The following is a 23,115-nucleotide window of genomic DNA, read 5'->3' on the forward strand; positions in this document are numbered from 1 at the left end:
ACATGGGACCTGCAGGCAGAACACAGCCTCTGGCCCAGCTAGGGGCTCCAGTGTCAGTGGAGCAGGGCAGAAAAGCTTTCAGGACCCAAGGGTGAGTTCTCTGAAGAACTAGAAGAGCCCATTTGATATCCATCCGGCTTAAAGTGACCAGAGCAAGAAGTGAGGAACGATGCAGTCCCTTTAATGTGTTTCCCTGGGTAAGTATTCAGAGCACTGCCGTAAAATTCAAGGGCAGATGTCACAGGGTGGAAGTCCTGGCACTCTGTGGGGTTGGGCAGAGGTGAAGGGGTCAGCAGCAGGTGCCAGTGTGGGCAGCCAAGGGCAGGGCAGTGGGAACTCACAGTGGCTGGAGGCAGGAAAGGGCGGCAGGTGCTCCCAACAAGGAGCCGGGCTGCAGAACCGTTTACCAGGCACTGGAAAGTGGCCTGGGAAAAATTCTTGGCAGGCTCTCCCTGAGGTTCTGGAGGGTGCCTTGCACTCTCCAGGAAGAGGCTGAAGGAGTGGCAGCTCTTGATGCTGTGGCCTTCGAGCTGTTGCTGATGTCTCAGGAACTGGGTCTGTTACCTGGGTCAGGCAGCCTGGTAGTAAGGACTGCAGACGGGGCTTGGCTTTACTGGCTCCTCTGTCCTCCCTCCTGCTGTAAAATGTAGCAGATAGGTCCAGCCAGACCAGTGGAGGTGACAACTGGGGTCACTTGTCATTTGACCAGCTGTCAGGCAGGCAGGCCAAGCTGTGGTCTGCAGTTCGCACACAGGAAGCCAGCTTGAAAACAAACAGCAGCCCTTTGGCAGGACACTGGCCTTAGCTCATGCCCGAGTTCTGTCCAGGTGGTAGCTTGGATGGCTTGTTCTTGTCTCATCACCAGGGCCCCCTTTTCGGTGGTCCATGGGTCTGAACACTGACAACTGTCAGGTTTTCATGAAGCCCTGCTGCTGTGTTGGTACACGTAATCTGCATTGTAAGGCAGAGGCAAAAGTCCTTGAGCTCAGGTCAGACTGCTCTATATAGCGGGATCTGGGGCAGCCAGGGCTACATAGGGAGACCATATCTCGAAACAGAGCCCCTTCCAAACCCACATCTTAAGTTCCACAAAGGGTAAGGGGCCCAGGAATATTCTTGTTTTGTCCTGTATCATCATGGGCAAATTTCAAAGACCAGCCATGTATCCTATCAGCTAGCTCTTAGACCATGGGCTGGGAGAAGGGAATGGTGAAAAATACTTCTGTTTTGAGGTACCTAAATCTTGGTTGGGATCCAAGAGAAGGCTTCATCCATGCTAGGCAAGTGTTCTTTGGGCTATGCCCCCAACCTCAGAGCCACTATTCTGTTTGAGATAGGGTCTCATTCTGTACCTCAAGCTGGCCTCAAACTTGTGGCAATGCTCCTGCCTCAGTACTGCTTCCTGAGTACAGAGTCCAGGCGTGAACCATCATACTGAGCCACAGCCATTTCTGACTTAAGTTCTTGCCTTTCCCTTGAGGCTGCTGGTGATGCTGGACGGAGGTAGAGGCATGGCCTACTGGCATGCCCAGTAAGATGACTTCTAGTTCCTGTGTTACTGGACCCATGAGAACAGCCTGGCTGGAGGCTAGGGGCAGATGCACGTGAGGAGGGACTCCAGCTCTGGCACTAAGTGACCCCTGACCCTGAGTGACCTCTCAGTTTTGTTGGCCAGGACTCCATTCCTCTGGTGTTAAGGGAAGAGCTGCTCACAGATCCTGCGTGTGTCTTCGGGTGCTGTCACTGTGTAGCCCACAGTTCTGGGGTCTGTGAAGATCTCATGGTCATTGCCACCCTGCAGAGACACAACAGAAGCTATGGTTTGTCCTGGTCCCTGGCTGCTGCCACGCTGGTGTTCCTGGGTTAGGGAGGTTTCTTCAGTTCATTTCCCTTAGTTTCCAAGAAAGGAATGACATTTTAGTCATGCTCAGCAAGGAGTTTAACCTTCTCATGAACCAAAATCGAGCTCAAAAGGTAATTATGTTCATGAAAGGCATCAGGATGCCTTTGTGAGGATCTAGCTATGGCTTATTATTCTAGTGAAAAAGCACAGTAAATGACAATCTCACAGCCATTAATTTGTCTTTGTGCCCAAATTTCTCTGTAAAGTCACAAGGAGTGTTGGTGGGGCAGGCAGCCTAGAGTGGGGTTGCTTACACCCTGTGAAATGAACATGGCTGGTCAGTCTGTCCACAGCCACTGGTCACATGGGTGACTGGGCACTTGAAGTGTGGCCAGTAAGAGGGGAACTGAGTTGAGTTTATTTGATTGTATGTATGCATGCATGTTCCTATGTGTATGCACGCATCTGGAGGGCAGAGGTTGACTGGGTCTTTCTCACTTGCTCTCCATCTCATTATTGAGACAGGGTCTTTCACTAAACCTGGCCCTCACTGATTTAGCTAGACCAGTTGGCCAGGGAGTCCTAAGATCTACTTGTCCCTGCCTCCCCAGTGCAGGGATTATAAGCACACACAACTATGCCTGGTTTTTACATAGCTGCTGGGGATCTAAAAAGGTCTCTCACTGTGTGGCAAATATGTGACCACGAGCCATCTCCCCAGCTTTCAGTTTAATTATCACTATTTTGAGGAAGTTAGGCTGCATAGCTACATCGTTTACATCATCATCATCACCATCACCACTACCCATTTTGAGGAAGTTAGGCTGCATAGCCCAGGCTGGCCTCAAATTTAACAACCCTGCTTTGGCCTCCTTTGGCTGGGATTATAGGCGCAGGCTACCATCACTGATTTTAATGAAATGTAAATGGCCTGGTGTGACTGAGAGCAGACAGGAAGAAAGAAGACAGGGTGGCAGTTGGCGGGAGCAGGCAGAGATGGAGGGGCTGGCACAGGGATCCCAGAAGTCACAAACACCATGGGACTAGGCTCTCTCTGGAGAACAGACCACAGGCACTTAGAAGCTGCTTTTGCTATAAAGCATCTACTTCAAATGGCAGGGGACTAAAAGCAGGAAGAAGTTGTCATATCCTGCCTCAGCCTAACTGAATCTAAGTGCCAGTCACCAAACCCATTTCACACCTTTCAAAACTGGGGGCACCAAGGAAGGAAGAGGCACTGTCCTAAACCCACAGTCACCTTGGATCCCAGGAACCGCAAACTCTCCCGGTAGACCCCCCCCCCCCCAGGCGGGGCAATAACCTACGGTGAGGCAATGTCTGGAGCACTCCTCCTGAAGGCCAGTTTGTTCCCACCTGGCAGAGGTAAAGCAGGCTGGATCACATCTTCCTCCCTTTTGCAGACCTCCTCCTCTCCCCGATCTGTCCTTTAAGCCTGAGCTCATGTCAGCTTCCTAGAGGTGACTTGTGGTCACAGAGCCTGGGCTTTTTGCCATAAAACTGGTTACAAATGGCTAGGGGTGCAGTGGGGGCTCCTCACAGAAGCTACTACCTTAGAAGAGAAACTCCAGAAGCAAAAGGCTTAGACTGGTCAGAGACAGGTAGATCTTCATGAATTTGAGGCCAGCCTGGTCTATAAAGTGAGACCCTGTCTCAAAAACAAAGCCCAGGCTGTACAGAGCATGGAACAGGGTCTGAGGTCATCTGAAACAGGCCTGAGCTAGTGGCAGAGGCTGCCCCCCAGAACCAGGTGGGTCTGGGAACTAGAGTGCACAGGCTGGATATGCCTATGTCCTGAATCTGCTAGGACAAGCTCAGCTACCCGAAGCTCTCAGAACAAAAACTATTCCTAAAGAAGAGAAGGAAGGCTGTGCCTGGGAATGGGCTATCCTATCCCCAAGGCATCTGGAAGTCAGCCTGTTAATATTTAAATCCTTATAACGCCCAAGGTCTGAGAATGGAAAGGGAGGCTGGTATTGATGAGCACTGGTTACCCTCCCACGTGGGGACAATGCCAATACTGTCCACAGCCTATGAGCCCCTTTTTACAAGGAGGATCCAGAGCTGCCGCATGGCCGGTGTGCACCTGCTGTGTGGACAGCCACCCACAGCACAGACTGGCTCTCTGCACACTTTAGCCCACACTCTCATTGTACTGACTCCATGATAAACTTCACTACCTGCTTTTAGGTGAGACAGGCACAGAAATGAAAGGGACTGCTCTCAAATGGAGCAGCACTGCCTGGAGGTCAGGGGGTCGGCAATACAACAACAAACCACGCCTGCCACCAGAGCTGTGGCGGTGGCGGTGGTGGCGGCAGTGGCCACCTTTAATCCCAGCATTCAGGAAGCAGAGGAAGGTGGATCTCGGTGAGTTCGAGGCCAGCCTGGTCTACAAAGCCAAAAAAAAAAAAAAAAAAATCAACCAACCAACCAATCAAACAAAAAAAGGCCAGCTGCAGGCAGGGCCAGGCTAGAATCCTAAGGTTCTAGATGTACACCTAAGGTGAGTCCTAGTTCTAATCTAGAACTAGAATGTGGGGTGCAACATGGGCTGGGCTTAGGCCCTGGAGTGGAGGTCAGGTCTGTGGATGGCTTGAAACTTGACCACCTCTAGGCAGTGGAGCAGGAGACAGCTATGGGCCAGCCTTGGCATGACTATGTATCTAGGAGACACAGATTCTGTGACCCCAAGAAGTCAACTTAACACCAGAGGTCAAAGCCTGTGCTTCCCTGATCTAAAGAACCACAGCCCAGACAGTGGTGAGGGATGTTTACACCCTGAAGAACCAGGCTCAAGACCAGTAGACCATGCACTCTGGTGTTCAGGAAGGCAGGCAGGCAGACAGGGACCCAGGAAACCCCTGAAGCTAGTCTGAAAACCTCTAACCTGGTTAAAAATCCATCAGTTCAGGAAGCAGACTATGGAGAGCATGGCATCATCCAGAGAGCCCCTTGGTAAAGAACTCCCGAAAGAACTGGGGGGAGAGAACACATTGTATGCTATCACTGGTCCTTGAAGGCATGACTCAGTCCAGGATGGCAAAATCCAAGCTCTCACCCAAAACATGGCTGAAGACCGCAGGATGTGATTTCTGAATGAAGACCTGGATTGTTTAGGAAGGTGTTAGTGGCTAGGTAACCCATTTCTAGGGTTTTCTACAGGCCCTGACCTCTCAATCTCAGTCAGAGCTAAATGTTTCTGTAACATTCTTACAAAGCTAGAGGCTGAGCTGGGCTGTGAGCAGGTTGTGCAAAAAAAAAAAAGATGCACCCCTGGGGCTGGAGATGGCTTAACAGTTAAAAACACTGGCTATTCTCCCCAGGAACCTAGGTTTGACTCCCAGGACCCACATGGTAGCTCACAACCACCTGTGAAACCAGTTCCAGGGGATCTGACACCCTCTTCTGACCACAGGCAACAGGCACACAAGTGGTACAGATTCAACATGCAGGCAAAACACCAATACATATTTTAAAAAAAGTAATCCCAGGCTCCTTGGGTTAGCCAGGCCCTGAGACCATCCAGGGCCCTGCTTCATCCTCATAGGGCGCCTCTAGAAGGGGAACTTCATCCCCATGGAGGTTCTCGGAGAGACAGGCTGTGGCAAGTGGCGAGGCCATTTCCGGTCCGGGTGGTTTACCACCTTCACCCTTGACCACCTTGAGCTAATTTTCAAGGCAGATGGTCCCCTCAGATTTCAGGAGGATGAAACGCTGCACCACTGAATGGGAGGGGCCTCTGCAGGCTACAGGGGGGAGGAATGGGTGTGGGGGTTGGAAGTACAGAGACCAAGTTCACTGAATGTCCAGCTCAGGCTGGATCCCGCAGGTACCTGAAAACTAGATTGTCTGCTTTCTCCACTAACAGCATTTAGTTATCAACGGACTATTAAGTTCAAAAGCTGGGCTCTCTTTGGAGGCAGAGGACTGTGACCTGGGAGACTTGGAGGAGAACATTTTAAAGGATCACATCTTGGAGGCAAGCTCCCCATTCCCCTGTAAAGGGTCATTGACTTCCAGCTCCTTTTCTGTGTGTCTATAATAATGGCCAGTCTAGTTGGAGGAAGGTGGCTCTCACTGTAGCCTGAACTTGTTATCTTATGGTCTACAATTACAGATGTCGACCCCCACAGGCCCAGGAGTCCACTGTGTGTTTTCCTTGGTGCAATATGCCTTCAAACATGTTAAATTAGTTTTTAAAAAATGATTTTCTATGTATTGGTGTTTTGCCTGCATGTAAGTCTGTGCACCAGTGTGTGCTTGGTATCCGGAGGCCAGACAGAACACAGCATCAGATTCCCATGGAACTAGAGTTATATATTGTTTCAAGCCACCATGAGGGTGCTGAGAATTGAACCTGGGTCCTCTGAAAGAGCAGCCAGTGTTCTTTACCACTGAGCCATGTCTCTTCAGCCCCTTAAATCAGGTTCTTACTTTGCTGTTGAGCTGCAGGAATCTCTGAGACATTTTGATTTTGAATAGACAAACATATGGTTTGTAAGGCTGCCTTTTTCGGGTTTTTGTGTGGAGCAGGTTTGCCTTGAGCAACAGATCCACCTGCTTCCCAAGTGCGGGGATTGAACGTGTGTGTCACCACCCGTGGCATAGGTTGCCCTTTTCTGTTGTGGTGACCTTGCAGTAGCAGTGTCTGTCTGGTCCAGTCCTGCCTATTTACTTGGCTTCCTGTGCCCGAGCTTTCAGGTCAGCCCAAGACAGTGTCCAGACCCTGCTTCCTGTCTTCTAGGTCTCCAGTGTCAGGCTCACAGATAAACATCCACACAGTGAACGATGGTCCTGCGATCTGAGGTGATACTCGCAGTGGCTGGGAGAACTCAGTTTGCCCATGGATGGATAAGGTGAATAGCATACCCACACAGTACAGGGTTATCCAGCCATAACAAACCCTGTCTTTTTTTGAGACAGGGTTTTCCTGTGTAATAGCCTTGGCTGGCTGTCCTGTAACTCACAGAGATCCACCTGCCTCTGCCTCCTGAGTGCTGGGACTAGAGGCATGTGCCACCACTGCCTGGCAACACAGGGGATTAATTCTCACTGCTGTTTGTAAGGATGAACCTGGAGGCTGTCACACTAGTGAAATAATCCACTGTCATCAGGGACCCCGCTGAAGGTAGACCTCTGACACGGCAGATCTTGACAGAGAAGCCATCAAAGGGACCAGAGCTCCTACCGGTGTGATACCCTACTGGTTCAGAGTGGCCACCATGCCTGAACGGGATCCCTACAACAGGCGGTGTGGGCAGTGCAGGATGGGAAGCAGACAGGCACATAAGAGACCCTTGCCCAGGCAGTGAGTAGCTGATACTGAGGCTCCTCTTAGGCCTCAGATGGTGGCAATAGGGCAGCCGTCCAGGGAGCGCCTCACAATGCTGCCAAAGTGTCTCTGAGGAAATGGCTTCACTGCGACCCTCCCTGGCACTGGTGTGTCACTGTGTGACACACTAGGCAGATCCTCACTCCAGTTATCTCTGACCATCTCTGAGTATCAGATCAGGTAATTCCCATCTTCTCATGTTTGTGACCTAGTATGCACTTTACAATGAACATGGTGGTGAAGGCTTTGTTTGCCTTTTCTGTTTGTTCTGCTGGCCTGGAACTCGCTGTGGACCAGACAGTCTTGGTCTCACAGAGACCTGCCTGCCTCTGCCTCTGGAGTGCTGGCATTGAAATGCAGAGGGTGTGACAACGGGGGTCTGACAGGCACTTGAAGTGGGAAGCACTTAGGTCCAGAGGCCGACTGAAAGTGATCTTCAGTCTCTGCTTCCACTGGGGCAGGGCCTCAAAGCTCTTAAGAGGAGGGAGGCCAGCAGGGCCAGCAGGCGGAGTGTAAGATGGCCAAACAGCCTGCTGTAGCTTCCCCTCGCCAAGCCCAAACTGCACAAGAGACTTTCCTACTTACCGGCATAGTCTTGTCTCCAAAGAAATAGATGGTCTTGTAACCATCATGTTCCAGATGTCTCAGGCAATACCGCTTGTCCCATCCATCAGGAAAGACGTCAAAGCTGATTTGGCCACCTGCACGATGGGGAGGGGACACAACAAGAAAGTGAATGGGTTAAAATGAGGCTAAGGAAGGCTGGGGGTGTGTGGCTTAATGGTTACAGGGCTTGCTTAGCAGGCCTGGGGCTGAGTATCATCCCCAACACAGCCTCAGGTTCGAGGAGGGAGGGTAACATCTTTTGGAAAATAATGCAGCTCACTTATCTATCTATCTATCTATCTATCTATCTATCTATCTATCTATCTAATGTCCCTGTTCACCACTTAATGCCTATGGACAGGTTCGATCGAGGAGGGAGGGTAACATCTTTTGGAAAATAATGCAGCTCATTTATTTATTTGTTTGTTTGTTTATTTAATGTCCCTGTTCACCACTTAATGCCTATGTGCTGTGGATATCACTCTGTATAAATAAAATGCTAATTGGCCAGTAGCCAGGCAGGAAGTATAGGTGGGACAAGAGAGAAGAGAATTCTGGGAAGTAGAAGGCTGGAGAGACACTGCCAGCCACTGCCATGAAAAGCAACATGTAAAGACACTGGTAAGCCACAAGCCATGTGGCAAAGTATAGACTAACAGAAATGGATTAATTTAAGATAGAAGAAGCAGATAACAAGAAGCCTGCCACAGCCATACAGTTTCTAAACAATGTAAGTTTCTGTGTGCTTTCTTGGTTGGGTCTGAGCGACTGTGGGACTGGCGGGTAAGAGAGATTTGTCCTGACTGGACCAGGCAGGAAAACTCAAACTACATCTATGGACAGGTTCTTTGCTGTTTTCCCCAGAATTATTATTCTTACTATTATTCTAAGATTTATTTATTTAATATACCTTGGTGTTTTGCCTGCATGTGTGTCTGTGTGAGGGTGTCAGAGCCCCTAGAACTGCAGTTACAGACAGCTGTGAGCTGCCATGTGGGTGCTGGGAAATGAACCTAAGACAGCTGGAAGAGCAGCCAGTGCTCTTAACCACTGAGCCATCTCTCCAGCCCCTTTCCCAGATTATCAAACCCGGGTCTAAGCAATCACCTCTCTCAGTGCTTCCTCAAGGAAGGCACAAATGTAACGAAACAGGCTGTCTGACATTTTAACGCACCCCGAGTCAGGCATCCAAGTGCAAACTGTCATCTCAACATTCAGGAACCTGAGACAGAAGGATTATAATGAGTTCAAGGTCAGTCTGGGCTTCATGTGAATTCCAGGCAAGTCTGGACTACAGAGTGAAAACTTTTCTAAAAAACCCTAGCTAAGCCAAACCACCTCAGAAAATGCCAAAAGCAGGCTGTATGAGCTCATCCCGCAAGCAATAGTTTATTACATGAAAGATAACTTACAGGTAGGTACACCCTAAAATCATTCAATCATTCATTCATTCGTGTGTATGGGTGTTTTTCCTGCAAGTATGTCTGGGTACCACACGCATGCCTGGTGCCCGAGGAAGCTGTCACATTAATGCTGAGAATTGAATGCACCTTCTGGAAGAGCAGCCCCCCCCCCCCCCCTTAACTGCTGAGCCAGCTCTTCAGCCAATATTGGGGTACTTTTAATAGCAGCAAAAAACCAAACAAACAAACAAAAACTCCAAAACATTTCCAAAGCTATTAGAAAGGCATTCACTTAACACGTCAGGAATTATTAAAAATCTTCCTCATTGGTCTCACATGGGGTTCCTTGGCAAGGCCAATTTTTCCTACAACCTGCTCACATGCTAAAGCTAGCAGAGCTAGAGGGCTTTAAGTCAAGACTGACCGTACTGCCAGGAGAAATGACCATGTCTGAATGTAACAGGTAAGGAGACAGCTCGGCGGGTCAAGGTGACTGCTGTCAAGTCTGCCGACCCCCGAGGGAAAGGAGAGAACCAGCACCTCACAGCTATCCTCTGGGCTGCACACACATGTTGTGGCCTGTGTGCCCCGCCCCAACGAACTGAAAATATAATAATAAAACATAATAGGTATGTGCTACCCAGTGATGAGGCTGAGATCAGGCTTCAGGCAGAACTCTGTACCAGAGACACCACTGGCTCCGTGGCAGTCAACAAGGCTTTCTGAGCCTGATTCGTACTCTGTAAAATCCATCTACCAATTTCTGTGGCTCTGTAATGGTGAAACACAGCAAGATTTCAAGACATCTTAGTCTCCTTTATCTGAGAGGCTCTCCTGGAGTTCAGCAAGGCTTCTCTTCCATACCAAGGTGCGAAGCTTTTACTGTTCACAGCAGGACACTGCTCTTCTGTGTGAGGGAGGAGTACTGCTGGGTACAGTGGTAGAACCAGAGCCAACAGCATGGAACCACTTCCTGGCTTGGGGGTATCCTGCTGTGGCTGCTTGTCTACAGTCTACAAGCTTTAGGTGTAACTATGGCAGAAGAGCAGAAAGTAAAAATCTACATCAGGACTAACATGTTGCTGCCGGGCGGTGGTGGCGCACGCCTTAATCCCAGCACTCGGGAAGCAGAGGCAGGTGGATCTCTGTGAATTCGAGGCCAGCCTGGTCTACAGAGAGAGTTCAGGACATCCAGGGCTACACAGAGAAACCTTGTCTGGAAAAACAACAACAAAACCATGTTGGGGCTAGGGAGTTAAAAGGACTGGCTACTCTTGTAGAGGTTCGGGTCCCCTCACCGCATGTTGGTTCACACTGTCTGGAGCTCCAGTTTCAGGGCAGCCCACATCCTCTTCTGGCCTCCCTGGACATTCAACATGCACATGGTGCTCACACATTCATGCAGGCAAACCACTCAAACATATAAATAAAATCTTAAGAGAGAGGCAGAGATTAACAAGTAAAAGAAGCCATTTTTCAGAGGCTGACTGGAAGCTCTCCCTAACCCCGAATCACTGTGTGAACAGAGCTCAATCAAAATGAAGCCCACCTAATACAAAAAGACCACACACTGCCTGGCTAGATGCTTTTGGGGCTCCTCAGCTCACCATCCCCTTCCATTCTTGGGGGGTGCTTTGCCCTTTCTTAGTAACCCATTTCTATCACATCTAACTTTTTTTTTTTTTTCTTTCTTTTTTTGGTTTTTCGAGACAGGGTTTCTCTGTGTAGTTTTGGTGCCTGTCCTGTAGACCGGGTTGGCCTCAACTCACAGAGATCTGCCTGGCTCTCCCTCCCGAGTGCTGGGATTAAAGGTGTGTGTCACCACCGCCCGACATCTAACTTTGAAAGCACAACTTTCCTTCCATCTCTCCTGGTGGCTACTAGGATTTGCACCTTACAGATACTGTTTTTCTCTGAAACTAATAAAATTATCCTCAAGATTCCTTCTGAGTCTGTTTCTAAGTTCTTTTATTATTGAGACTAAGAACCCTATACGAGAACCTCAGTTTCCCCACAACCATCCTACCCACCACAGCACTAAGCATCTCAGCAGCTCACCACATGCTCCAGGTGCGTAGAGACCAAAGCCTGGCATGCACCTTACCTATGGAGAAAGTGAGGCCTTTCCCTGCAAATTCCTTCCTCAGGTCGGCTACAAATTTTTGTCGTATATTTTCTTTCTGAGAGAAACAAAAAGACACCAATTACCCACTGCATCGCAGTGCAGAGCACTTTAAATACTGGCCATGGCTACATGGTTTGGCTTCTTTTCTCAAAGCTGGCTGTTGCCCAGTATGTCTGAGAACTCACTTTATCAAGTTCGTAGAACTCAGCTCGTTCTTCCTGACTGCAGCTTCTTCCAACAGGGGACACGTTCAACATGCCATTTCGGAATTCGATGAAAGTCCCCCTGGGGAGGAAAAGCCCCATACAAAATACCTTATTTACTTGGGCAACATTACATTCTACACAGCGGGTGGATGTGACCCAGGTTTCTCATGGGCTGTGTGTGCACCATGGAAGCTTTGAGCCACATAGTATGATAGACTCAAAACGTAGCTAATCCAGATCGAGCTGGATAGATTTAGCATGGAAAAGCAATGGAATCATCATTCACAGGTTTTTTTCATGTGTGTGTGTATGTGTGCATGTAAATGTGAATACACAAGTGGAAGCCAGAGGTCCACAGCAGGTGTCTTCACTGATTGCTCTCCACCTTACTTTTTGAGACAGGGTCTCTCACTGAATCTGGAGCTCCCCAAATCACCAACAATGCCTGATCAGCAACCCCCAGGGACCCACCTGTTTCTGCCTCCTCAGCACTGAGCTTGTAAGCATGCATTACCAGACCCAGCTTTTTTGAGGGTGCAAGGGAGCAAGCTCAGGTACCCCGACTTGAGCAGAAAGCATTTTACTGGCTGACCTACCTTCCCAGCCAAAGCAAACAGAGATGTGGTAAGGAAACGAAACTATGAACTCCTAAGAGAAGGAAGGACCCCAAGGGAGGAATACCCCACACCTCACTTTTTGAGACAGGGCTTTTATTTTTTTAGATTTATTTATGTATTTTGTATACAGAAGAGGGTGCCAGATCTCATTACAGATGGTTGTGAGGCACCACGTGGTTGCTGGGAATTGAACTCAGGACCTCTGGAAGAATAGTCGGTGCTCTTAACCTCTGAGCCATCTCTCCAGCCTGAGACAGGGTCTTATGTAGCCCAGGCTGTCCTTGAACTCATCATGTAGCTGATGATATATGACCTGGAGCTTCTGATTCTCCTGCTTCTGCCTCCCAAGTTTTGGGATTACAGATTTAAGGCACTGTGTCTCACTAGTCATATTTTACACTGACTATTTGACAAAATGATGTTTTGGATATACTGGGTTAAACAGGGCATGTTACTATAATTACTCTGTGGTTCACAGTTCCTACTGTAACTGATTAGAACATCTCCCAGTAATAAAGGGCTGGGAAAGGATCCCAGGATAAGAACACTTGCTCCTTCAGGAGTCTCACATCTGTTTCTAAGGCATCTGCTTTGCTAGTGAGCGCCTGAATAGACTGATGTCATTAACAGAGGATACAGACAGGTTCTGAGACTACAGTTCATGGAGCCGCACTAATGACTCAGGAAATTTTATTCAGAGGCAGACTGCTCCTTCTGGAGTGATGTGACCACAGAAAATGAAGCAGACCAGGGAAGATGGCTAGAAACTTATTTAAATCATGTTTTTAGTTTTAGACTCAGAATACACATTTAGATTTTTGTTTTGTTTTTGGAGACAGGGTTTCTCTGTGTAACAGTGTTCTGGCTGTTCTGGAACTCACTCTGTAGACCAGGCTGGCCTTGAACTAACAGAGATGCCTGCCTCTGCCTTCCAGGTGCTGGGATTAAAGACCAGTGCCACCATGCTTGGCCTAAAATTTTTTTAATTTATTTTGTGGGAGGCAGGTCAGATAGGCCGTGTGTAGGTCAGAGGACAACTTCTAGGAGTTGAGTCTATCCTTCTTTCTTTCTACCCATGGGTCCAGGGAATGGGGCACCTGCTCTATCACTTTGGTCCCTTGAGACAGTCTCTCCATGAGCCTGGCTAGATGGTGGGTCAGCAAGTCCAATGGTCCTGTCTCTGTCCTCCATAGTGCTCAGATAGGTGTACATGGGACCACAGCTAACTTCTTCTGTGAGGTCTGGGGATTTGAACTCAGCTCTTCATGTCTGCAGAGCAAGCACTCCCCTCAGTGAGCCTAGAATTAACCCTCTATTTCATATACTGTGCATTTTAAAGCAGTGCAGGCCAAACACGTTTGCATTTATATAACACCTAGCCTGAAAGCCTCCTTAAGACTTTCCGACTATGGGCTTCTGATACTTTTTAAAATTATGTGTGCTCATGTATGTGTGTGATCTGTATGTGTTGTAAATGTGTGTGTATGTAATGGATGTGTGCGCGTAGGTACAGCCAGTGTTTGACACTGTTTCCACCACTGGTCTCCAGCGTACCTTCTGAAACAGTCTTTCCTTGAAGCCAGACCTCACTGCCTGACCCAGTGACTCTGTCTCCACTCCCTCATGGTTAGAGTTTCAGATGACATGACTATACTTGGTTTATGTGGGTACTAGGGGTCTGAACTTTGGCCTCATGCTGGTGTGGCAGGTACTTACTTTAGTAATAGCAATCTCCCGAGACCCCTTTTTTGAGATAAGGTCTCACTTTGTAGCCCAGGTGGACCAGGAACTCACTATGAAGCCTAAAATGCACAGCAATTCTCCTGCCTCAGCTTCCTACAAATTGGCTGACATCATTGACTCTCACACCTGTCCCTACCCCGTTTTGTTCAAAACAGTCTCACTGTGTAGTTCTGGTTGTCTTGGAATTCACTATGTAGACCATTCTAGCCTCCAACTCACAGAGATCTGCTTGCCTTTGCCTTCCGAGTGCTGGGATTAATGGCATGCACCACTATACTTGGCCTCTTCCCTTTTTATTTTATTTTATTTTTCTGAAATAGAAGTCTAGCTATAACTCCCAAGATGGCCTTGAACTTGTGATCTTCCCGCCTCAGCCTCTCTAGCAAAGGGATTACAGGCAGATGCCACCATGTCAGGCTCTGTGCTCTTTGTGTGCTATTTCACAGGATTCTCTCTCTTGACAGCCCTGAGCCACAGGTTTCAGTGTCAAGCACCCCAATCACATGGGCAACCATCTTTTTTACAACCTCTTCATGTGGCTGGCTATACAGACAGTTTCCATGTAGTTGCATTAAGAGCTGGCTTCTGGCTGTGATCATGAATCCACCTGGAGAACCCACTGCTCCATATTTTAGAAGAGCCTCCTTTGTTAAGAGTGAACCCACCTTTTCTTAGGGAGTTTAATTTTTGCAATGTAGCTCAGACAGTAATTGATCAGATCCTGGATCACTGCCTCTCCCAGATGATCTTGAATACTCTAGGTAAACAAAGCATGAATTATTTGATATAATAGGAAGTACTTTTAAAGTGGCTTCATGGCAAACCCAGATCCTCCGACAACACTGAAGAAGCCACAGGCTGGCCAGCGTGACAGTAACACATCCTGCTGCCCTTTCACCTCTTCCTCTCTTCTGTTGGCGGAAGATGTCAGGCAAACACAGACACCCAGCCAGAAGCATCTTCTGCTTCATTACTTAGGGACGAGTCCACTCTCTTTCACACACTTCCCAGAAGGGCCAGAGAGCTTACCGAAACTGCTCTCAATGTGAAGCACGGCTTCTCTTTCACGGCCCTGTGTGAACGGCCTGCCCTAGCTTTGGTATTATATAGAAACACTGGGCTCAAACAGCTTTAAAGGCCGTTATAGAGATGTAGTCACTATCTGGAACAAGCAACAGCTGCGTGCACACAATTCAAACTTAACAAAGAACACAGTGTGAAGATTCACTCCCTCCCACCCCGTGCTCCCCAGCATGAGCCCAGAGGCATTCATTCATTACCACATGTAATGTGTTGTTCTATGTCCCCCTTTTCTTTATTGTTTTTATAAATTTTGAGACAGTGTCTCATTAAGTTGCCAAAGTTGGTCTTGAACTCACTTTCTAGCCCAGGCAGCCCCTGAACTTTTGACCCTCCTGCCCCAGCCGTGCTGGCTTACATATTAGTATAATACAGAAAGGAGCTGTATACTTGAGAACTTACCTGTTTACACAAAAGCTTCCCATCTTTGTATGCTACCAAGCCATTCTCTGGAAACACATAATCGTACTTCTCAATCACTACAACCAAAACAAAATAAAACTGAGGATGCACTGAATAGAAACTGGCCTTTCGGGTTTCTCAGAAAATCATACCACAAAGATACATGCTCAACTATGTTCATAGCAGCATTATTTGTAATAGCCAGAACCTGTAAACAACCTAGATGCCCGTCAACTGAAGAATGGATAAAGAAAATGTGGTACATATACACAATGGAGTACTACTCAGCAGAGAAAAACAATGACAGCATGAAATTTGCAGGCAAATGGATGGAACTAGAAAATATCATCCTGAGTGAGGCAACCCAAACCCAGAAGGACAAAAGTGGTATGTACTCACTCATAAGTGGATTCTAGATAGAAAGCAAAGAACAATCAGACTGCCACCCACAGAACCAGGAAGACTATATAGCAAGGGGGACCCTAGGATGACTGTGGCTTATAATAAGTTTTGGTTTTACTCAATTACTGGGCAAGCCTCAATGAAACATTTCACAATTAGGATAAGAATTTATACTGTATCAAGCTGATAATAGAAAAATAAATTTTAAAAAGTGGGGGAAAAAAGAAAAAGAAACTGACCTTTCTCTGTCTTCCTCAACACCCACCCCCAAGGACCCTGCTCAGCACCTGCAGGCTGTGCCAGGCCTTCTCATCAAGAGGTTGGGGACTTTGGCAGCAGCTCTGATTCTACGTCTAAGGGATGACAAAAGAGCTGCAGACCTACCCTGCCTCCAGCCTGCCAGTGTATAAAGTAAGATGCTGGCCCATCCCTGTCGTGAGCCAGCAGGGAAAAAGGGACAAAGAGGATGGCCACACTCTGCTCTCAGGCTTGCCAGATCAGGTCTGCCAGGCTAAACTTTTTAAACATTTATTATTGTGTGTGCATTTGGGCATGTGTATGCCATGGTGTGTGTGTAGGTCAGAAGACAACTTGTGGGGTTGCTTCTCACTTCTATGTGTGTTCAGTATTGGATTTAGGTTGACAAATGCCTTCACCCACTGAATAATCTTCACCCCAAAATAATTGTTTTATAAAAATAAAAATTTTAAAAAGCTGTTTTAGCTGGGCAGTAGTGGCACACGCCTTTAATCTCAGCACTTGGGAGGCAGAGGCAGGCAGATCTCTGAGTTCGAGGCCAGCCTGGGCTACAAAGTGAGTTCCAGGAAAGGTGCAAAGCTACACAGAAAACCCTGTCTCAAAAAACAAAACAAAACAAAACAAAAAAGCTCTTTTTAAAAGATGATTCTTATACTCATTTAGACTTGAAGTCTAGCATATAACCCACAAAAGATCTGACTGCCTCTGCTTCCCAAGTGCTGGGACTAAAGGCATGTGTTATTATGTCTACCTATTTGTTTCTTAGACAGGACCTCATGTAGCCCAGGCTGGCCTTGAACTCATTATATAGTCCAGATGACCTCAAGCTCACAGCAAGTCTTCCAAGTGCTAAGACTACAGGTATGTCCACCACACATGCAAGGTGAGCTCTTCGGTGCCTTCTAGTATGGGTTTTTTGTCTTTTGTTACATACGTCTCTGAAACACCCAGCTCTGACAGTCATACACACCTCTCAGAGCACGTTGTTAAGTACACTCTGGAAGCAGGAATGGTGATCACCCGTGACAGAATTTTCTGGGCTGAATATGCCTCATTATGTGCTGACAGCACTTCTAAAGAGGGCAGCTCTGAGGAAGATGAAGTGGAATGTGTCCTACAGATGGCACAGACGACTCTTCCCAGGATCTGATCTGACCCACAGACTTGCACTTTCAGATCAGACATGCTGAGTCCCTAGTCATGGGACCGTGATCCCCAGGACACAGTGGGCACAATGTCTGGAGACAGCGCCTTCAAACCACATGTGGGTGCCTGTGTACTCTACTGACAACTAGTGGCCAGAGATGGTACTAGGCATCCTACAATGAACTATGCCGCCCAAATGTCCTTAGTAATAACATAACTCTGGGACAACAGTGTGGTTTTTGTCTATTTTAAACTCATGTTGGTTTAAAAAAAAAAGAAAGAAAGCCGGGTGAAGGTGACACATGCCTGCAATCCCAACAATAGGGAGGCAGAGGCAGGGAATCTTTGAGTTCGAGGCCAGCCTGATCTACAGAGTGAGTTCCAGGACAGCCAGTCCAAACAAACAAACAAACAAACAATTATTTGATATGTATGAGTACCTGCATGCATGTATGTGCACTTCATGGGACTGGAATTATACAGTTGTGACTTGCCTTGTGGGTCCTGGGAACTGAACCTGAGTCCTCCATAAAAGCAGCAAGTGTTCTTAACTGCTAAGCCACCTCTCCAGCCCCATCTGACCTCAAACTCATGACTCCCCTGTCTCAGCCTCCCAGGTGCCTGGCTCACAGGATAGTATTCCACACACTACAATCAATAGTGAAGAACTACCCATTCACCAATCTCTCTGCTTACTGTTTCTCTCAGGCCAGCTATCTCCAGGAAAGAAGCCAGAAGACTCTTCAGCTAGGTGTGTTGGTTGATGTCCGTTACTCCAGCACTCAGGAGGACAAGGTGAGTTGGAACCCAGCCTGGGCTACAAAGTGAGACCCTATCACAAAGGCTTTCTAGCTTCCTAGTCCTGTGCTGGAGACCCTGGAGATGTTGGGAGCCTAGTGACGCTTATAATTAGGGAATCCTGGAACACATGCCATCAGGGCTACAGGGACAAGGCACCGAGACCAGAGGCATGTACAAATTTGAGTGGACAGCACAGGCAGGAGGTGGGGCCCGGGCTGCAGTGAGAGAGCAGTGAGGGACATGTGAACACTGGAGGGAGAAAAGGCTCTAGAGGTGAAGACATAGACATGCATGACCTTCAAGGCGAGTCTATCTGTACACGTGAGCAAAGGGTTCTGTCAAAGGTCACTTTTATAGGACTGAAGCAAAGGCCAAACAAGGGCAGAGACAATGTCTCCCCAGAGAGGGCAGAAAGTGTGCCACATGAGTGATGGTGGCTTGGGAGTGCAGGGGACACTGGGCAGCAGGTCTCAGCATCCTCGTGAGAAGTTAACCTTGCACTACAGTGTAATTAGCACTTACCATCATTTCCCAGTTGCTCTTGCACTTTCTCAAAATCCGACCCACCTACCACTCCAATTTTGGTCTTCTGCCTCAAGTTTTGTAGGAAGCCATCCATTTCTTTTGTAATTTTCTACATGTCAGGAAGGAAAATGGGGTGATTTTGAGTGACACTAATCAGAAGAAAACTGCAAACTAATTGAGCTCCTAGCTTCACACAGTGAAGCTCAGTGCTGCTACTAGGGAAACTTAACATTTAGTTATATCTGTCCTACTAGTCTATTCACATACGTATGGCTATGGGGTTGGTAGTTTTCTGTCCTGTGCAATGACTTGCTTCTTCTATTGCATGTCTTGGTGCCCTTTTTATGCTAATACGTAGATCTACCTTATTCTTTTTTGTCTGGTTTGTTCAAATATTTATCTGTGCACCACATGCCTGCAGTGCCTGAGAAGGGCAGAGATCACCTGGAACTGGAGTTACAGGTGCTTGTGAGTCGCTATGTGGATGCTGGGTCCTCTGGGAGAGCAGCCAGTGCCCTCAACCACGGCACCATCCCTCCAGCCCAAGCTTTTGTTCTTAAAAGGTGTTTTACATTACATGATATGATTTAATATGTCAGTAGTGGGTATAGTGTCACAAGCCTGTAATACCAACACCTGGGAAATGGAGGCAGGAGGATCAGGAATTCAAGGCCAGCTTTGTCTAGATTTCCTAAGACTGTCTTTTAACAGACAAACATACAAACAAAAGATACAAAGGGGTGAAGTAGCATGGTGAATGCTTAGACAGTTACTAAGCAAGAGGAAATACAAAGTTATTATGATGCAATGTCAGCTGCTTTGAACCTAAGTGATACGGACATGGGTTCTCTGTTCACCATTTTTGTCAATGATCTCTGTGTGTGAGATTTTTCAGGATGCCAGAGTTGGAAAATGATTCATGGAGACCTATGCCCCAACCCCTCTTTAAAAGCTTTTCTCAAGTCCTATTATTTAGGGATGGAATGACATTTGGAAGAAAGCACCCAGGCAGACAAACAGGGAAATGTGCAGGCAGAGCTCTGGAGTCCATGCTACACAAAGAGGGAAGTGTGCATACAGACCTCTGGAGTCCACGCTAACTAGACTAAACCCATGCAAGTCACATTATGTCACAACAACTGCAATAAAAGTCAACCTGCTCTTCCTCTTCCAGACTGCACTGTGATTAGTGATGTTGCATAATACACATGGATGAGGAAAGGCTGGTGATAAATAGATCTGCTACTAAAATATTTTAACCACAGTACCCAGCACATAGGAAAATTCTTTCAAATTACAGTTTTATTGTTACAATTGTTTATGATCACTGCAAGCATATTGTTCCAAATGTCTGCAAGAAAATATATTCTGGGTCACCTGGCTTTTCTGCTATTCTATACTTCATGCTTATCTATCCCCATTTACCTAGGAAACAGAAGCACTTTCTCAGTAGCATATCTAGTACCTGGAGTGCCCTCCACCCTAGAACACTGAAAGGAAAAAACAAACTGGACAACTAACAGTGCCCTGAGGCCCAGGGACTTTAACCACAGCTGCTCTAAGAAGCTGAGATGGTCAGGGTTTCACTGGTTTCAGTTTCCTTATGTTTGAATGGTAGTAGCTGGGTGGTGGTGGTGCACACCTTTAATCCCAGCACTCTGGAGACAGAGGCAGTTGGATCTCTGTGAGTTCGAGGCCAGTCTGGTCTACAGAGTGAGTTCCAGGACAGCCAGGGCTACCCAGAGAAACCCTGTGTCGGGGGAGAAAATGGTAGTACTAACTGTCCTGCCCAGGATGAAAGACAGTGGAGTACTGCAAGTTCGGACTGTACAAAGGCTTAGGAATATAGACTCCTGACCACTATGGCTCCTGGGCCAAACTGAACAACAGTTTGTTTCTATAATGACTTTATTTTTAGTGTGTATGTATATACATGTCCATGTGCCACAATGTACGAGGAGAGGTTAGAAGACAGCTGTGGGAGTTGGTTCTCTCCTTCTACCATGTGGGTTCCCGGAATTGAACTCAGGTCCCAAGGCTTAGGGTTAAATCAATCTACCCATGAGCCATCTCAGTGGCCTCTGTAATACATTTATTAGAACACAGCTACTCAGTTTACATATGGTCTATGGCTGCTTTTGTACTAAAGTTGAGTAGTTACTACAGGATATGTTCTACAAAGACAAAAACACTTAATATATGGCCCTTTACAAAATAGAATTCTGCTTCCAGTTCTAGACTACTATTGGCTTTTGTTGTTTTTTTTTTCAGAGCTGAGGACCAAACCCCAGGGCCTTGCGCTTACTAGGCAAGTGCTCTACCACTGAGCTAAATCCCCAACCCCTGGCTTTTCTTGCTTTGAGACAAGTTCCCCAGGTTTGCCTCAAACTCACAACATAGCCCAGGCTGGATCTGAACCCTCGATCTTCCTGCAGGGATTAAATCCTGTGCCCACCTTACTATTGACTTAACTCATTAGTGTGTATTGAGCAGTGAAGCTGAGTCAGAAAGGGCTCTGGAGAATTTGTGTTATCACTAGACAGATCAAACTGTGGCTCAGAAAGGTAGAATGAGGTGGAGAAGTGGTTGGGTGGTGGTTTATCTAAAACTAAGACTATATTTAAAAATGTTATGAAAACCTATTACTTTGTAAAGTACATGTGTATACACAACGTCTTTCCCTAAAAGACATGGGTTATTAAACAAAAATCTCAGTGTCAGGTGGGGGATACTGTTAACCAGAGAGACCAAACAATACAGGCTATTGCCATTGCTCTTGGCTGGCCACCCTAACTACATGGTAAGTCCCATATTGCTGAAGACACAGCACACCTTGGTGGCACGATCCCAGAGGAATAAGGCTGGAACTGACATACATAGCTTTCACAGTGCTGGAAGATGCCATGCAAACCACCAGGGGGAGAAAAGTCATTAATGGCGTTTCCCAGCCATGGATCTGCATGCTCCAGCACCAACTTCCCAGGCAATATGTGCTCACTTGTGCAATGGTGGCATGATGCTATGGGGGTAACCAGACCACTTTCTGATTGGACATGAGGCCTGTTCCACAGGAGGGAATTAATGCCTGGTACAATAAACTTGGTCAAAAGCCTATGGCTTAGGAGCTCATAGACCCTATGGGGGAACCTACTAATGTTGCTTTGCTAAATGAACATCTTGTCAACCCTGCTAAAGCTCAGAGGCAGGAAGAATGTAAGAGCCAGAGGATGAGGAGGAATGTTGGGAAATGCTGTCTTCTGGACATTAAATGGCTGTTGCCCTCATGAATTCACAGCAGCTGTGATTACCTGCACAAGATCAAGTCAGTTAACTTTCCAGCATGGGTGGTGCTGCTGGAATGTTGCCTGAGACTAGGGGTGTGTGTGTGTGTGTGTGTGTGTGTGTGTGTGTGTGTGTGTGTGTGTAGCAGCACTAAGTGGACTTCATGAATTATTAAAATAAAAAAAGACATGGAAATGAAGAGGGATGTGTGGGCAGGTGTCCTCCATATGGAACACAGAGAAGTTGGGGGTGAATATGATCGAGATACACTGTACACATGTAACTGCCAAATAAAATTATTTTTTTCTTTTTGATTTTTCAAGACAGGGTTTCTCTGTGTAGCTTTGGAGCCTGTCCTGGAACTCGCTCTGTGGACCGGGTTGGCCTCAAACTCACAGAGATCCGCCTGCCTCTGCTTCCTGAGTGCTGGGTTTAAAGGCATGCGCCATCACCGCCTGGGGGGGGGGATTTTTTTTTTTTTTTTTTTAAGATTTATCTAAGATTACACACACTTAACAGGCTTCTGGAACACACCCCTGTAAAATCCGAAATGGGTGTGGTAGAGATAGCGATATTCAAGCTATCGTCTCAGTTCAAGCCCAGTCTCTGTGCAAAGGAGGCAGAGAGGCTGTCATCACCAGACTGACCCCACAAAGACTTATCTTTGACCATAACAACAAGGTTTTTGAGCGGAAGGAAGTTCTAATGGACCCTGCATGCTCTCAGCAGACAGCCTGGGGGCCCCATCACTGCAGGCTGGTGGAAGTGGCTCACCTTTGTGCCTTGATCTGGGCACGGCACTGTCATGAATTTCTGTTATTCTCACCACCACCCCATGCAACAGGCAACACACCGTTTAAAGGGGCTTCTGGGGCTCCAAGAAAGTGATTTGCTCAAGTCAGACAGCTGAAAACCTGCATTTGATACACTAGACGACACAGCCAAAGGTGACACAGCAGGTGTGTGTGTGTGGTGGGGGGAGCGCTATGCTGGAGTTACAATCCAGGTCACTAGTCCTCAGGGCCCCCGAAGAAATCCGGACCCAAACTTTCCGGTTTTGGACGGGTTTCCTGCTCCAAAGGGTTTTTTTGGCCCCCTCTTCCGGCGCACCCCGCTCAGGACCCTCGTCTCCTGGTCCCGGGCGGTCGTCACCACGGTCTGGGCGCTGCACGGGCTCCGCTCCACCGCCGCGAGCCTCCCGGGCGCCACCTACCTGCCGCGGGGCAGTCAGGGTCCCATCCACATCGAAGAGGCAGAGTGCGGCCATGTCTGCAGTCAGAAGACCCGTTGGCACCCGGAACTCCACCCGGAACTTCCGGGTCC

General features: G+C 47.6%; 1 protein-coding gene across 3 annotated transcripts; it reads right to left on the bottom strand.

Moving 5' to 3' along the window:
• Positions 1-160: 160 nt before the first annotated feature.
• Pmm2 (phosphomannomutase 2) lies at positions 161-23,096 on the bottom strand. 3 transcript variants are annotated; one of them, XM_036194583.1, is made up of 9 exons: positions 23,006-23,096; positions 18,508-18,619; positions 15,379-15,455; positions 14,562-14,653; positions 11,516-11,615; positions 11,310-11,385; positions 7,782-7,897; positions 1,656-1,795; positions 161-951 (listed from the first exon to the last, which is right to left on the bottom strand). In XM_036194583.1, the coding sequence occupies exons 1-8, from the start codon at positions 23,057-23,059 to the stop codon at positions 1,694-1,696; spliced, it is 729 nt and encodes a 242-aa protein (XP_036050476.1). In that variant the 5' UTR covers positions 23,060-23,096; the 3' UTR covers positions 161-951; positions 1,656-1,693. The 3 variants fall into 3 exon arrangements, with proteins under 3 accessions (XP_036050476.1, XP_036050475.1, XP_036050477.1); XM_036194582.1 differs by having other exon boundaries at positions 161-1,795; XM_036194584.1 differs by lacking the exons at positions 161-951; positions 1,656-1,795; positions 7,782-7,897 and adding an exon at positions 9,909-10,112.
• Between the last annotated feature and the right edge of the window lie 19 nt (positions 23,097-23,115).

Source organism: Onychomys torridus, chromosome 8 (assembly GCF_903995425.1).
Source record: "Onychomys torridus chromosome 8, mOncTor1.1, whole genome shotgun sequence".
In the NCBI taxonomy this organism is placed as follows: Eukaryota; Metazoa; Chordata; class Mammalia; order Rodentia; family Cricetidae; genus Onychomys; species Onychomys torridus.